This window comes from Ostrinia nubilalis, chromosome 18 (genome assembly GCF_963855985.1).
Source record: "Ostrinia nubilalis chromosome 18, ilOstNubi1.1, whole genome shotgun sequence".
Lineage (NCBI taxonomy): Eukaryota > Metazoa > Arthropoda > Insecta > Lepidoptera > Crambidae > Ostrinia > Ostrinia nubilalis.
The window spans coordinates 4,851,685-4,865,003 of NC_087105.1; the positions used below are offsets into that span (position 1 = coordinate 4,851,685).

At 39.2% G+C, this 13,319-nt stretch overlaps 1 protein-coding gene across 1 annotated transcript in view; it reads left to right on the plus strand.

The window, feature by feature from the left end:
* LOC135080857 (autophagy-related protein 2 homolog B) overlaps positions 1–13,319 on the plus strand; it is a 43,962-nt gene continuing 30,643 nt past the window's right edge. The window contains exons 1-20 of the mRNA XM_063975585.1: positions 1–339; positions 1,060–1,228; positions 1,584–1,724; positions 1,868–1,970; positions 2,387–2,974; positions 3,051–3,205; positions 3,898–4,053; positions 4,424–4,509; positions 4,789–4,973; positions 5,556–5,722; positions 5,949–6,069; positions 6,356–6,526; positions 7,811–7,985; positions 8,378–8,478; positions 8,603–8,808; positions 9,112–9,235; positions 9,892–10,040; positions 10,612–10,817; positions 12,374–12,524; positions 13,077–13,261. Coding sequence (XP_063831655.1) covers positions 172–339; positions 1,060–1,228; positions 1,584–1,724; positions 1,868–1,970; positions 2,387–2,974; positions 3,051–3,205; positions 3,898–4,053; positions 4,424–4,509; positions 4,789–4,973; positions 5,556–5,722; positions 5,949–6,069; positions 6,356–6,526; positions 7,811–7,985; positions 8,378–8,478; positions 8,603–8,808; positions 9,112–9,235; positions 9,892–10,040; positions 10,612–10,817; positions 12,374–12,524; positions 13,077–13,261 — 3,507 coding nt within the window. The 5' untranslated portion in view covers positions 1–171. The remainder of the gene's footprint in view (positions 340–1,059; positions 1,229–1,583; positions 1,725–1,867; positions 1,971–2,386; positions 2,975–3,050; positions 3,206–3,897; positions 4,054–4,423; positions 4,510–4,788; positions 4,974–5,555; positions 5,723–5,948; positions 6,070–6,355; positions 6,527–7,810; positions 7,986–8,377; positions 8,479–8,602; positions 8,809–9,111; positions 9,236–9,891; positions 10,041–10,611; positions 10,818–12,373; positions 12,525–13,076; positions 13,262–13,319) is intronic.

Below are 13,319 nucleotides of genomic sequence, written 5' to 3' on the forward strand. Positions count from 1 at the left end.
TAAACGAATGTAATCAGCTGTTTCCGGTCCGATTTCTGAACGAAAATCATTTTGAGTGAAACGGAACGTCATGTTTATTTACGTTCGTAAGTCAATCACACGCAAATCACAATAGTCATTACGCACAAAAGTATAAATTCTCAGTGTGATGAACATAATAAAGTGATAAAGATGGTTTGGTATCTACCATGGTCTGAAAGCATAAAAAAAAGAGCCTGCAGGTACCTTCTCCAGCGTTACCTGGGCAATTTTCTTGAAGAAAAATTGACTTTGGATCAGCTGAGTGTTGATCTGTACAATGGCACAGGGACGGTATGCGATGTTAGCCTTGACTGCGAGGTAAGTTTATTCCATTTATAACTCATTATAGTTAATTATATTCCTTAGATCCCTCTGCAGGGTACATTTTGATCATTTTTCCGCCTAAAACACCACGCGTCCTCGCCAATTTAAAGTGCGCATTACTTGAAAAGTCCCACGTGCGAAAAACGTTGGGACGAAACAAAGAAAAAATATTTCTACCTACATTGTATAGTAATTCAACAAATGTATTAACATTGTTAGTACATTAATTTACTTTGAACATGTTTTATATTTATATAACTTTCACTCATTAAATGTAAAAGTCAATATAAAAAAACATAACTACAAACTTGCTCAATATTGCAAATAATATTTACTACAGTTGTAATAAATCACTGTGCATGATATATTTATACCCACCCACATTAATTTTATAATATACAATTTAATAGCCACTGGAAAATTTATGGAAGTCTTATAAACTGTTCTATTTTAATTTTTGTCTTTTATTAAATTGTAATCAAATTTGTCGTAAATGATGCACTAGCTCTGCATTTAGTAGCATTATAATATAATTGGGCATTATTATCCACTTAGTATTAATTATTGTGACATTTATTATTAGATAATGAAATGCAATTAAAATAACATAAATTACTTATGTAATAAATAAAAAAACACTGTCTAGTCTATAGTTTTATTTCTAGAGATGATGATGCTAACTACCCACATTTAACTATTAAATATATATTTTAGGCCCTCAATGAGTTGGGAGACACACAAAACTGGCCGTTGGAAATAGTTGACGGTCATATGAGAGAGATAACTGTCACTATTCCATGGTCCACCCTTCTCAAAGATGACTCCATTGTTGAAGTCAACGGCCTCTCACTTACCGTTCAGCCAAAAGTACGGCAAGAAGCTGGTAAGTTGTGTATTTGAGTGCTAGATTTTGCATGAATCATTTCCTGAATATATAATTTGGAACCAACGCTAAAGTTATTCAATATTCAATAGCAAATGTACGAAGAACAGGCTCGATGCTAATCACTAAATTATGTCTGTAATATTGTCCTTAATTTCGATGTTGTATTTCTTTGTTATTTTGTTTTTCCAAGAAATGTTATTTTGTACTTTAATTCTTTAGCCACACAAACAACATAAATAAGAAAACAACAAAAAATTTTTTTTTTATTTTCTATAAGAAGGTATTTAGAACTTTTTTTTATAAACAATGATTTTACTACATTTTATTATTAACCAAAATCTACCGATTTTAGTATCATCTATGCTGGAGTCCATGTGGTCCTCTATGTCCTCATCGATGCAGCTGGCGGCTGAGTGCTTGCGCGAGGAAGACAGCCCGCAAGAAACCAACCCCGTGGAAGGGATTGAAATGTTTGCACATACCATAGATTCAAGTAGGTCTTATGATCTTATTTCAATCTTTATTACAGCAGTTATGAATAATTTTGTTGATTACCTGTTGTACATTTTCGCATTATAATTAACCACCTATTTTCATTTTTTAGAATGTTACAATAAAATAACTTTTTTATTTCAGTTCTAAGTCGAGTAAAAGTAAAGTTTGTAAATACAAAAATAAGATTAGAACATGTTCCTAAAAGTGGTGACAGAGGCATTGCGCTAGAAATACACATTAAAAGGTAAGCATTTTCGTAGCTAAGTTTTATCTTCAATATCTGAATATCATGTGAGTCAGAGAGTACATCTGAAGTATTAAAGTAGGACAATACGTTAGAACTTCCTTGTTAATACAACTGACGTTATTGAAACTGATTATATTTATAGCAATCGTTGTGACCTTCAATCACATATCACTACTTCTCATAAAATTTAATACAGTATCTATGTACTGTGTTTTTAATTTACTAAATGTTACATAATTAGATATGATAATTTCAGAATACAATACCCTCTTGAAGTCTCAAACCATTATTATACATATATTATTTCTTAACATAATAGGAACTACTTGTCAAATCTGGGACAAATACTAAACAATACATTCTCTTTCTCAACACTGGTACACACACTACAAATATTTCACTATTGTTTTTAGCATAGACTACTTTGACGAGGCTGGCGTGGAACCCACACCGGAAGCAACAGACCCTGACAAATCTAAGACGTACATCGTCGCCACATACACAAACAAGAAGATCAGGTTTGAAGGAGTCACATTGTACACAGATGAGTTCCCTTCAAAACTGCGAACTATGGCACGGAGTCTTATAATGGAAAAGTCTGTATCGTCACAAGCGGACAAATCTGATGGCTCCCCAGCTGACCCGTCAGAAGTTAACTACACAAGCACAGTGTCTGACGTTTTCTACGAAACTCGTAGCGTTATATCGACGATAGAATCGGACCCTATCAAAGAAGTATTACCTGAAATAAGAACTCAAACGGAAATTAAAGAGGCTACTCCAGAAGAAAGGGCCAACCAGCCCGATCCTATTCTCTTTGCGACACTGACAGGCCAGCAAGAATTGGCGCTCAAAGTTAAACATTCAGAAGAAGTGGAGGGGCCGAAAGTGGAAGTAAAGATGCTTTTTGGTTCTTGTATTGTGTTCATATCGCCGAGGCAGTTGCATACGTTGATTGAGCTGATAGATGCTCTGAATCAACCACAATTAGAAGACACTAGGTAAGTTCTGACAATTTTATCCTGATCCTTGATTTACTTTCGCAACAAAACTAATTAATCTCTTTTCTTTTTTTAGCAACATACCGTTGCGTCCGAGCAATATCAACGTCCAATGCAAGCCAATGAGACAAGCTGACTTCCAGCTTATAGAAGCCCAACTGCTCGGAAACTTGGAGAGACAGAACTTAAGGCCTAGCAGCAGCAAATACGGCTGGTCGGGCCCTAGCTTTGGTAAGTTGTTGTAATTTTACACTGTCTTTAAAAAATATACCTAATTATTTTACTACACTGTACAATCACAGAATAATAATAAGTACTACGTACAGAAGTTTTACTTCGCGAAGGTATTTAAAAAAATATATGCTCAATGTCATTAACAATATGGTGTAATTTAGCCTGTCTCAAGAGTCAAGCACTATTTTGTTGACAAACGTCAGTCATCGGCACTGCGCCGAAGCTATAGGGCTGACTTCGGTAAAATGATGTGACGTGAGGTGCCAAACTGCGGAAAATGGCGGAGGAAATACATGATTTAGCATGAATTATCATGAATAATATTAACTACTTATTTACCTCTCAGTGTCTTGAGGCAACTTAAAAAAGTACATTCTGTGTTTTTATTATTATTTAGGCAGTTAAATACTGCACAGTATTTAGTACACCATTTTCTTTATTTTCTTCCATCATACACAAGAATACGCGTGCGTGAGTCAATGTTCGCTTGTATGTGAGGCCTTGTCGAATAGTATCCTGTAGGTGGGCCATCGTGCGTGTTTTGTTTTCGATGTAAACTCGCGGAGATGAACAGGCCTGGTACAATCAACCATAAGCTATTTTTCTTTCTTCTTCATTTCATCATTTTAAGTTTTTATGCCTTTTCAAAGCAACTTTTTATAACAGTCATAATTTTTCTTATTATGCAGACGATAGCGACACAGAAAACGAGAAATTCCACCCGATGACGTCACCAGGCAACATGGCGGAGAGTTTCTCTTCCTCCGTGAGCTCTATGAGCACCAGCATGACTTCGAGCGTGAACATGCCCTCTGTACAGCCACGCATCAAACGTAACAAAAAAGGTACTCGTAGTAGACGTAGATATTAAGGTAAAGTACGGCCAACTAGCAGCGATACTAGTCGAGTTGACAATATATTCTGTCTCTTCCCATCTTGTGATTTGTCGTAATGTCTCGTTCTCCCGCCAAAATATGTCAAAGTCAGACGGGTTCACCCATAACATTGGGTTTGTTTACATTTGGTATTGCTTCTCGTTGGCCGTACTTTAGGCAGGGTATGCATATTCTGCTGTAATACTTTTGTACTACATCAAGGGTCTACGAACCGAGTTTCGGTTTCTTTGTTACACCGACTAAATTGGGTTCAAGAAAATGGACTGATAATAGAAGATTTTTCATACATACGTTTTGAAATAATATTTATTTGTTACAGTTCCTCACATTGACGGTGACCCCACAGCAGAGGTGTCTCACATCAGCTTCAGGGTTGCCTCACTATCCTGTGTTCTTCTACATAAGGTAAGTAGTAATTTAATTTATTTTTTAAAACCCAACAATTAAAATTCAACATTTTAAAGGTATAAAAAAACACTTTCTTATAAACATTTAGATTCTTTGGGAACTTCGTATTAAATTATTTAACGACCCAGTGTCGTGACATCAGTTGGTAAAGTAAAAACCCACATTAAAAAAAAGCAGAATATCTAAAACAAACAAAAATTGTCAGTTTGGTCACCTATAAAAAACTAATCATATTTTATCTAAATATCGATTAAGTAATCATTTTTTGTTTTCAAGGATATCCTGGCCCCCACTCCCATGGGTAACGACTGCATCTCGCCGTCTTCCACCAACAAAATGCACGACGTGGCCAGACAGTTCTTCGAGAGCCTGCCGCCGTACGCTTTGGCCGACAGCGGGAAGAAAGACTTCGCTATGGCCAATGAGGCCATAGACAATGCTACGAAGAGAAACCATTTGAGGTAAGTCATGTAATTTCTAAATTCTTTTGATCTTACATCTCGGGTACGATTCATCTAGCTCAGTGGTTCTTAACCGGTGGTCCGCGGACCACTGGTGGTCCCTGGAGGCATTCCAAGTGGTCCACGAAGACATCGTAATAAACAAGTGACGTGACGTGATGAGTCGAGTCAACACCACGCAAACGGCGCACAGTGGGCGAGAAATCGACCTCCCCTTTCATAAGATTTTGAAAAAAAAAGTGGTCCCTGACAAGACAGAAATTTGGTAAAATGGTCCCTCCAAAATGGAACCACTGATCTAGCTAGAGTATAAAAAGACATGATATTACCCAGACTAATTGACTCCTCGTAAGCTCTAGTACTCTGATTTTTTTACCTCTGTGGTAGGTAGTAGAGCTAGCTATATTTGGGACGTGTATTTAAGAGTCCTAAAAAGCATATTTGTTTGGAAGAAAGTGTCCCATTTCTGTCACTCTGAAAAAGGTAATTGTTTAAGCGATAGCGCACACTGGGCAACAGTCGCGGCGATTGTCGCCCTGTAACTTAGACTTAGACTTTTTCTAACTAAAATATTTATTACAGGCTATTAACATCAGAAGTGACGTTGGACGGCAGCGACAAGACAACAAGTCACGGCAACCAGACGGTTTGCGAAGCGTCCATAGGGAGAATGCTAGTCAGAGAGTGCCTGTACTCGCCAGGTGCAAGCAAACCACAGGGCTATGACCTGATACGGTTTGAAAACAAAGGTGATTATTATACATAGTAATGTAATTCAGCATTACCTCTTTATTCACTTCATTTATCTATTCACTCAATCAATGCCTGGATGCTGGCAGCGCAGTACCGGTTACTGTGGAAATTCTTGGGGGAGGCCTTTGTCCAGCAGTGGACGTCATTTGGCTGAAACAACAACCACGACGAATAACAAACATTGGAAGTCTCAGCACCCTAATATTGTTTTTATCTTTACAGATGACGATGACAAAAAGAGTACGACTACACGTGCTAATGTCAGAATAAACTTCAAACAGACGTCCAAATACATGAGGATTTCTGGAGAGAAAAAACTTGTTCATCCCACAACGGATATTGTGTAAGTGTCATTTGTAAAAATACTCGTATTTACTGTTATTCCGACATAAATTACTAAGGTCTCATCTTTCCCTAGATTCAAAACTCATTGCCGCCTTACGCGTTTTTAAGCGTCAAATAACGCTATAGCTAGTATAGGAGGGATGAAGATAGATAGAAGATAAATAGATGCAGGCTGAAGAAAAATCACTATTTTTTATTTTGTAGTCCACAAAAAGAGAAACCTTTTATGTAGAAAATATAAAGGACCTTAGTTACATGTAATTAAAATCTATTATCTTTTGCAGTATGAAATGCACACCATTCCACGTGGACGTAGACTTGACAGTAGTAGAGCGTATGTCGGCGACGTTCTTGTGCGACAGCCCGCAGCCCGCCGGCGCGACACCTACTCAGCCGCCGCCACAGAACCAATTGAGCTTTTCGCTGCAGTGCCCTGATTTGAACGCCGTGCTCAGGTGAGAATGTACCCTATTACAAACGACATAAAGCTCATATTTCTGCAATTCCCCAACCTGAACGCCGTGCTCAGATGAGAATGGACCCTGCTATGTAAACCTTAAAGTTTATATTAGTGGAGCGAACGTTAACATGACAGTGGTAGAGCGTATGTCGACGACGTTCTTGTACGACAGAACCAGCTCAGCTTCTCGTTGCAGTGCCCTAATCTGAACGCCGTACTCAGGTGAGAATGGACCCTATTCTGTAAGACATAAAGCTCATATTGCTGCAGCACCCCAACTTAATCGCCGTGTGTAGGTGAGAACGCACGCTATTCTGTAAGACTTAAAGTTTACATTAGTAGAGCGTATGTCGGCGACGTTCTTGTGCGACAGCCCGCAGCCCGCCGGCGCGACACCTACCCAGCCGCCGCCACAGAATCAGCTCAGCTTTTCGCTGCAGTGCCCCAACCTCAATGCTGTACTCAGATGAGAATGCACCTTATCCTGTCAGACATAAAGCCTATTGTAGTGAGGCTAATGTCAGTGACAGTTGCCGACGCGACTGTCGCGCAAAACCAGATCACTTTCTCGCTGCAGTGCCCTAATCTGAAAGCCGTGCTCAGGTGAGAACAGACCCCATTGTATAAGACTTAAAGTTTACATTAGTGGAGACAGCCCGCAGCCCGCCGGCGCGACACCTACCCAGCTGCCGCCGCAGAACCAGCTCAGCTTTTCGCTGCAGTGCCCTAATCTGAACGCCGAGCTCAGGTGAGAATGCACCCTTTTATTAAAGGCGTAAGGCTCACACTAGTAGAACAAGACAGTGATAGTTGCCGCCGCGCAGCCGCCGACGCACCAGTTGAGCTTATCGTTAAAGTGCCCCAACCTGAATGGACTTTATTGTATAAGACATAGTTTATATTCGTGGAGCGACGATCCCCGGTGTCATCTTTGCACAAACGTCGTCTGTCTTAGCTTTTCGCTGCAAGTTTCATGTCTTAAAGAAGAGAATGCACCCTATTCTTTAAGTAATGAAAGTGATGTTTGCTAGCGTTGCTACTTGCGCAGTCGCCGCCATATTACCAGCTCAGTTTCTCATTGCAGTGCCCGAATCTGACCACCGCGCTTAAGTGAATATATCCCCTATTACATGCGATATAAAGCTCACACACTATGTACAATGGTCGCAGACGTGTAGCCTGCGCAAGCTCTGCACTGCAGAATAAACTTACTCGAATCTTCTCGTTGAAATTGAACCTTATCCCAATCATATTAAAACAACTTTTCACTTTTCTCCAGGTTCCCCGTAGCAGACCTACGACCGGGAATAAACCGGGAACTACGGCAGGTCAGAGCCGACTACCTGACGTTCAAGTTCCAGAACGTCACCATCGGCTCCCAACAGATTCCGAGCGCGCGGCCGCTGCCGACCACTGTGACGCTCAAAACCTCCACTCTTGACTTGTACTATCACGTAAGTGTCATAATCAATCATCGTAATCATTTTGGCCACAGGACGTCCACCCACAAAGTGGACCGGCGACCTCATAAATGTAGCAGGAAGGCGCTGGATGCAGGCCGCTACCAACCGGTCATTATGGAAATCATTGGGGAGGCCTATTAGTAATCAATAAGTCATAAAATATGACGTCAACTTCCAATTGTGTACTGGTGTTATGTGACACTGACATAGGCCCTTTGAAGTATTATGATAAAGTTATGACACCTGTTGGAAACCAAAAATTATTTTCCACTTGGCTCCATGTTTTTATAAAGGGCTTCGACATAATGACGCCATTAGTACCAATGTGTCTTCGACTGCCTCTGTACTTACGTTTGCGTGATTTACATGAATTTCTGTTACAGGAAAATGACAGCCTACCACCAACGCACATAGCTCGATCAATAATGAGCGAACCAATGGAGGGGAACGTACTAAGCGGCAACGCCTTTGTTCCGATTCCTACGTAAGTTTTTCGTACTCATATATCATCTTTAGGTACGGGTGTCCTAGAACAGGAATCTACAGTATCCGCAAACCAATTAAAACCTTAACCACCCTATTTTAAAGTCTAATTTCGTTTACAACAGGATCTCAATGACCTTCAAGCCGCGCAAAGGCAAAGGCCCATTCGACGGGTTGTCCGATGAACCATCGTTCGAGCCAGCCGTGTCGAACCCGATGACGACGTCCATGTATATCATGAACAATCTGCACAATGCCAACCCTAGTCCTTTCAGCGCGAAGAAGATGGCCCACCAGAGCATTACGAAGCATGAAAACGATGCGCAACCAAGTAAGTTCTTTTTTTTTAACCCCTGACGCAAAAGAGGTGTGTTTATAAGTTTGACATGTGTCTGTGGCATCGTGGTTCCTAAACGAACTTCTTTTTTTTTCATTGCATGAGCCCTATGTCGTCCTGTACAAGTTGTATACCTCGATGATGTTTCTAAAATTGTTCAAAAACAATCTGTATGTGTTTAAAACAACTCGCTTTTTTGTGTGTTACATGGAATAAATTATCACTGTGATATACCATTTATCAACTTAATAAACTTAACCATAACATGCTTTAAACCTTTGTGCTTTTGGTAACTAGGTCAAGAAGAGGAGCTCATAGTGCCCGGCAACGAAGAAGAAATGGCGGAATTCACAAGCAGTGCCATAGAACATTCCTCGATACACCTCGAATTCAACCTGCCGATACTCAGTCTGCAGCTTGAGTAAGTAGAAAAGTACCTAATGCTCTTTCAAATTGAAGCCACGATAGCCGAACGGTGAAGGGGTCGGACTGGCCGACTGGTGATCCGGGGAACGCGGATTCAGTCCCCGCTGCCGCTCGACTATTGTGGTGAGCTCACTCGTGACACAAGCATATTTATTAGTAATAAATAAAAAATTACTAATAATGTTTAAAAAAAATGATGTTTTGAGCAGGATGTCAATTTTTTATTAATGAAACTACATACTAACCGTTGATAGTTGTAATTTTTATTAGTAGTTTATTAGTAGTAGTTGTAGTTTTAAACGTAGGTAAAAGTAGTATAAACTTTCCGTCTACGGTTCCTAAAACGTTCCGTTTAAAACTTCTTATTTGAAAAACCCCTTACAGATGACTGCATATGTCGCGCAGCAAGAATTGAGGCGCTATTTATAAACACAAGCAAATATCGTATACGCTTGTCGCGCTCTCTTGCGTTTCTAATTTGTGTATTCTGTATTCAAATATTACGTCAGTGTGAGTATGTATTTGCCTCAACTTTCGTTGCGCGACCTATACTCGTCAAACACATCTTTATCTAATTATAATAAGTTCTATTCTACAACAACTGTGGTCTGTTGTGCTGTCGACTGTACTTTAGTAATGTTTTTTCAACAGATCCAAACAACTGTACGAAATAATCTACAACCGCATCAACTCAGACCTACTGTTGTGGGAGCCGCACATAGTTGATCCGTACGAGATCAACCCGCTCATGTATACATCCATTTACCCCGCTTTTAGCGAGTTTAAAAGCACCGGGTATGGTAAGTTGCAACGATTACATTATTAACCAGCTTATGTCCGCACTTGCGTGGACTCCGGACTGTTTAAATAAGTTATCTTTAAAAAACTGAAAAAAGTTATCGCATGTGCCCTTAAAAAGCCTTACAATTACTTTTCCTAACTCTTAACTAAACAATTTAAAAATGGGACTCGGTTTCTAATTCAATAAATCAATTTGATCCTCCATTTCACTTCCTTAAAGTTTAACGATAAAAAGTAGCCTATGTCCTTCTACTGCATCCTGCCTATTGCTAAAAAAAAATCATCAAGAGAGGAGAATCTTCAAGAAATTTTCCAAAAAAACTTTAATCAAACCAACTGAGTTTGTTCCGGCGTTTCTTCTCAGCACTTGCCATATGTTTGTCTCGAAGCGCTGGTAGGGCCCAAAAGATAAGGAGACATGTAAAGTGCCCCAAAAGGGCTACCTTTTCTTTTTTTATTATTTACATTTTGAGGTTCATAAGTGCCACTTGTGGTCTAAACTAAATAAATATTTTTGATTTTTATTTAATTTAATTAGACGTAAGTTATACTAACTAGTTCGTCGCACAGGATTGAAAGATCCTACCTCTGCCGCAGATTCAGACTCGGACAGTACGTCTTCGGAAGAAGAGAACCTCTACTACTCCACCTACGATAATAAGTTCAAGAAGGGACACGCGGCCGGAAAGATCGTTCACGAGACCAAGGATACGCACGACTTCTGCCTAACCTTGAAGGTCGGGAAGGGGCTGTTGACGATATATGCTCCAGTCAGAGTAAGTAGTTTATATAGATTTGCGAACGTAAGATAAAATCGCCGTATGTACATAGCTGGGCACCGTTAATCAAATAGTTAACTTCGTTAATCGTTAAACCGTTAATTAAAAAAATAACTTCGTTAAACGGTAAAACGTTACATTTAGCAAGATTTAACGCAAGTTAACGTTAACGGATTATAACACATGATAATAAAACGAAAAAAATAATTGTATGCAAGGTTCAAGTAATTTCGCGCATGAAATTTATTCCTCTTTTATGTTTGCGCTACAAGCTTTCAAAATTATTTGAACCTTGCATAAGTACAATTATTTTTTTTCGTTTTAGTACAACTGCATTTCAGAATAAAAGCTTGTTTTTAAAAAAAGTTTGTTATTATAATTTTATTTTACACTTTTTAGTAGTATCTCAATCTCAGAGCCTTGGTTCAATTACAATACAATTTAGCATCAAAGTGTTCGAAAAGACAAATCCAGCAAACCCAAACTCGATAAGTTTCCACCGTTTCGTTTAGGAATTCCTATGGTCACCTCCTGACTCCATCATCAGGACCCTGGACATCATCTAATACTAAATTGCTCGAAAAGACAAATCCAATGAACCCAAATTCGATGCGATTCCGCCGTTTCATTTAGGAGTTCCTTTGGCCACCTCCTGACTCCATATCAGACCAGCTCAATGGTACCATAACATTGCATTGTCATCGTACTTACATAAGTATACCAAATTTCAGTTCAATCGGTTGAGGAGAACTGGCCTTAAATTCAGTTGCAAGATTTGTCCCACACATTAACAAGTGTCGTTAGTGATCTGGTTACAAAAACTGGTTTTGGGTTCTGGACTGTTGTGTTGCGTTTTTCAGCGTGCCTGTTGTATCTTTTTGGTAAATAGTAGGTACTGGATTAACGATTAACGGACTTAGGATAATTTAACGGAAGTTAAAGAGTCCGTTAACATTTTTTAAAGTTAACTTAAAAGTTAATCCGTTAATAGAAATGTTAACTTCGTTAATTAACGATTAACGGATTAACGAGTTAATGCCCAGCTATGCGTATGTATCAATATTTTTAAGCTTAGACAGGTAGCTAGAGAGTGTTTAAAAATGTCCATTTATAGAAATAGTTCTTTGAACTCTAAAACAGTTAAATGAGCTATGAAACTTTCCGTGATATCTTAATTTGGTTTCAAATTAAATTGATTAAGGATGCACCTCTTGCATTTACAGATTGGTTTTGATTATTTAAGGAAGTTTTTTTTATTTTATTGAGAAAACCAAAAGCGTATTTCTACAAGTTTAACATACATTAATTTAACACTCAATATGGCCAATAACAGGTTTCCGTTTCAGCTCAGCGAATAAAAAATGAGTGAGTTTGTGCTCATTGACGCACATTGACGATGCCGGTTAGGCAGTAGGCCAATTTTAAAAAATATTTAATTCATACATTTATGTATTCATATGTGCGTTCAGAGATTGAATAAGTCCGATACCGATATCGTTAAGCTATTATCACCTTTATTATAATCTTCCTAAAACTAAATCTCGCATCTCCAGGACAGCAACAAACGCGTAGTCCCCGGCCAGATGGGCGAGTTGGTGCTGGAAGCGCACAAACTGGCTCTGTGCCAGGTCAGCGGGCTCAACGGACGCCCCAAGACGGCCCAGCTGTGTCTGCGAGCGGGGAAGACTACTCTGTACCATGACTGTGAGTTTGAACTTGAATTCTAATGTTGTCGCATTAAAGTCGAAATTGCTTGAACAACTGACCAACTTGTGCCTCGTAGATTTCGATCAAAAGTAGCTCATGTGCTAACATTGTAAAGTTTTGTCAAAATAAGTAGGTACTATCGGCAACAGTGTTAACTACCCATTGCCGGTCATGTCGTCTCGTTCTATCGCAAATAATCACTATTTGATGAGAGCGAGTGCAAAAACGGAAATGGATAGTTAACACTGTGGTCTATAGTACGTTGAACCCTATTTATAAATAAATAACTCGTCTATTATCTCTCCCAACAGTACATGCGTCTTAATTAACTTAGGTTTATTACAATGCTGGACCAGTGTACCCATATAGTTGTGAGAGACTGGTGTCTGATGTAGGTCTCAGAAAAAACTTGTAATACAGTTCACCAGAGCCCCCTCGCAGATTGAGCGAATAGTATTTATTAAGCAAAACTTATCCTGCAAGTGCATTCATTCCTATTTCGTGGGGAAAATATAAAATGAAAGTACTAATGTATTCCTTATCTTCTAGCACTCATCACAATACCCTCGGAGAAGCCAAACCTCCGCGTGTATGGCAACATCCTCCCTTCACACCTGAAGAGCACCATCTACCCGTCCGCTAAGGGAGTCGTCATCAAGGAGAACTTGAAGACTAAGGATATGTTCTCTCTAGCGCTCAAGGTCGAACCGGACTCGGAAACGCCTAATTTGAAGGTAAAACTGATAATAGACTTTAGGAACTCTACTTTCAGGACTTAGTTCTAGTTTTACC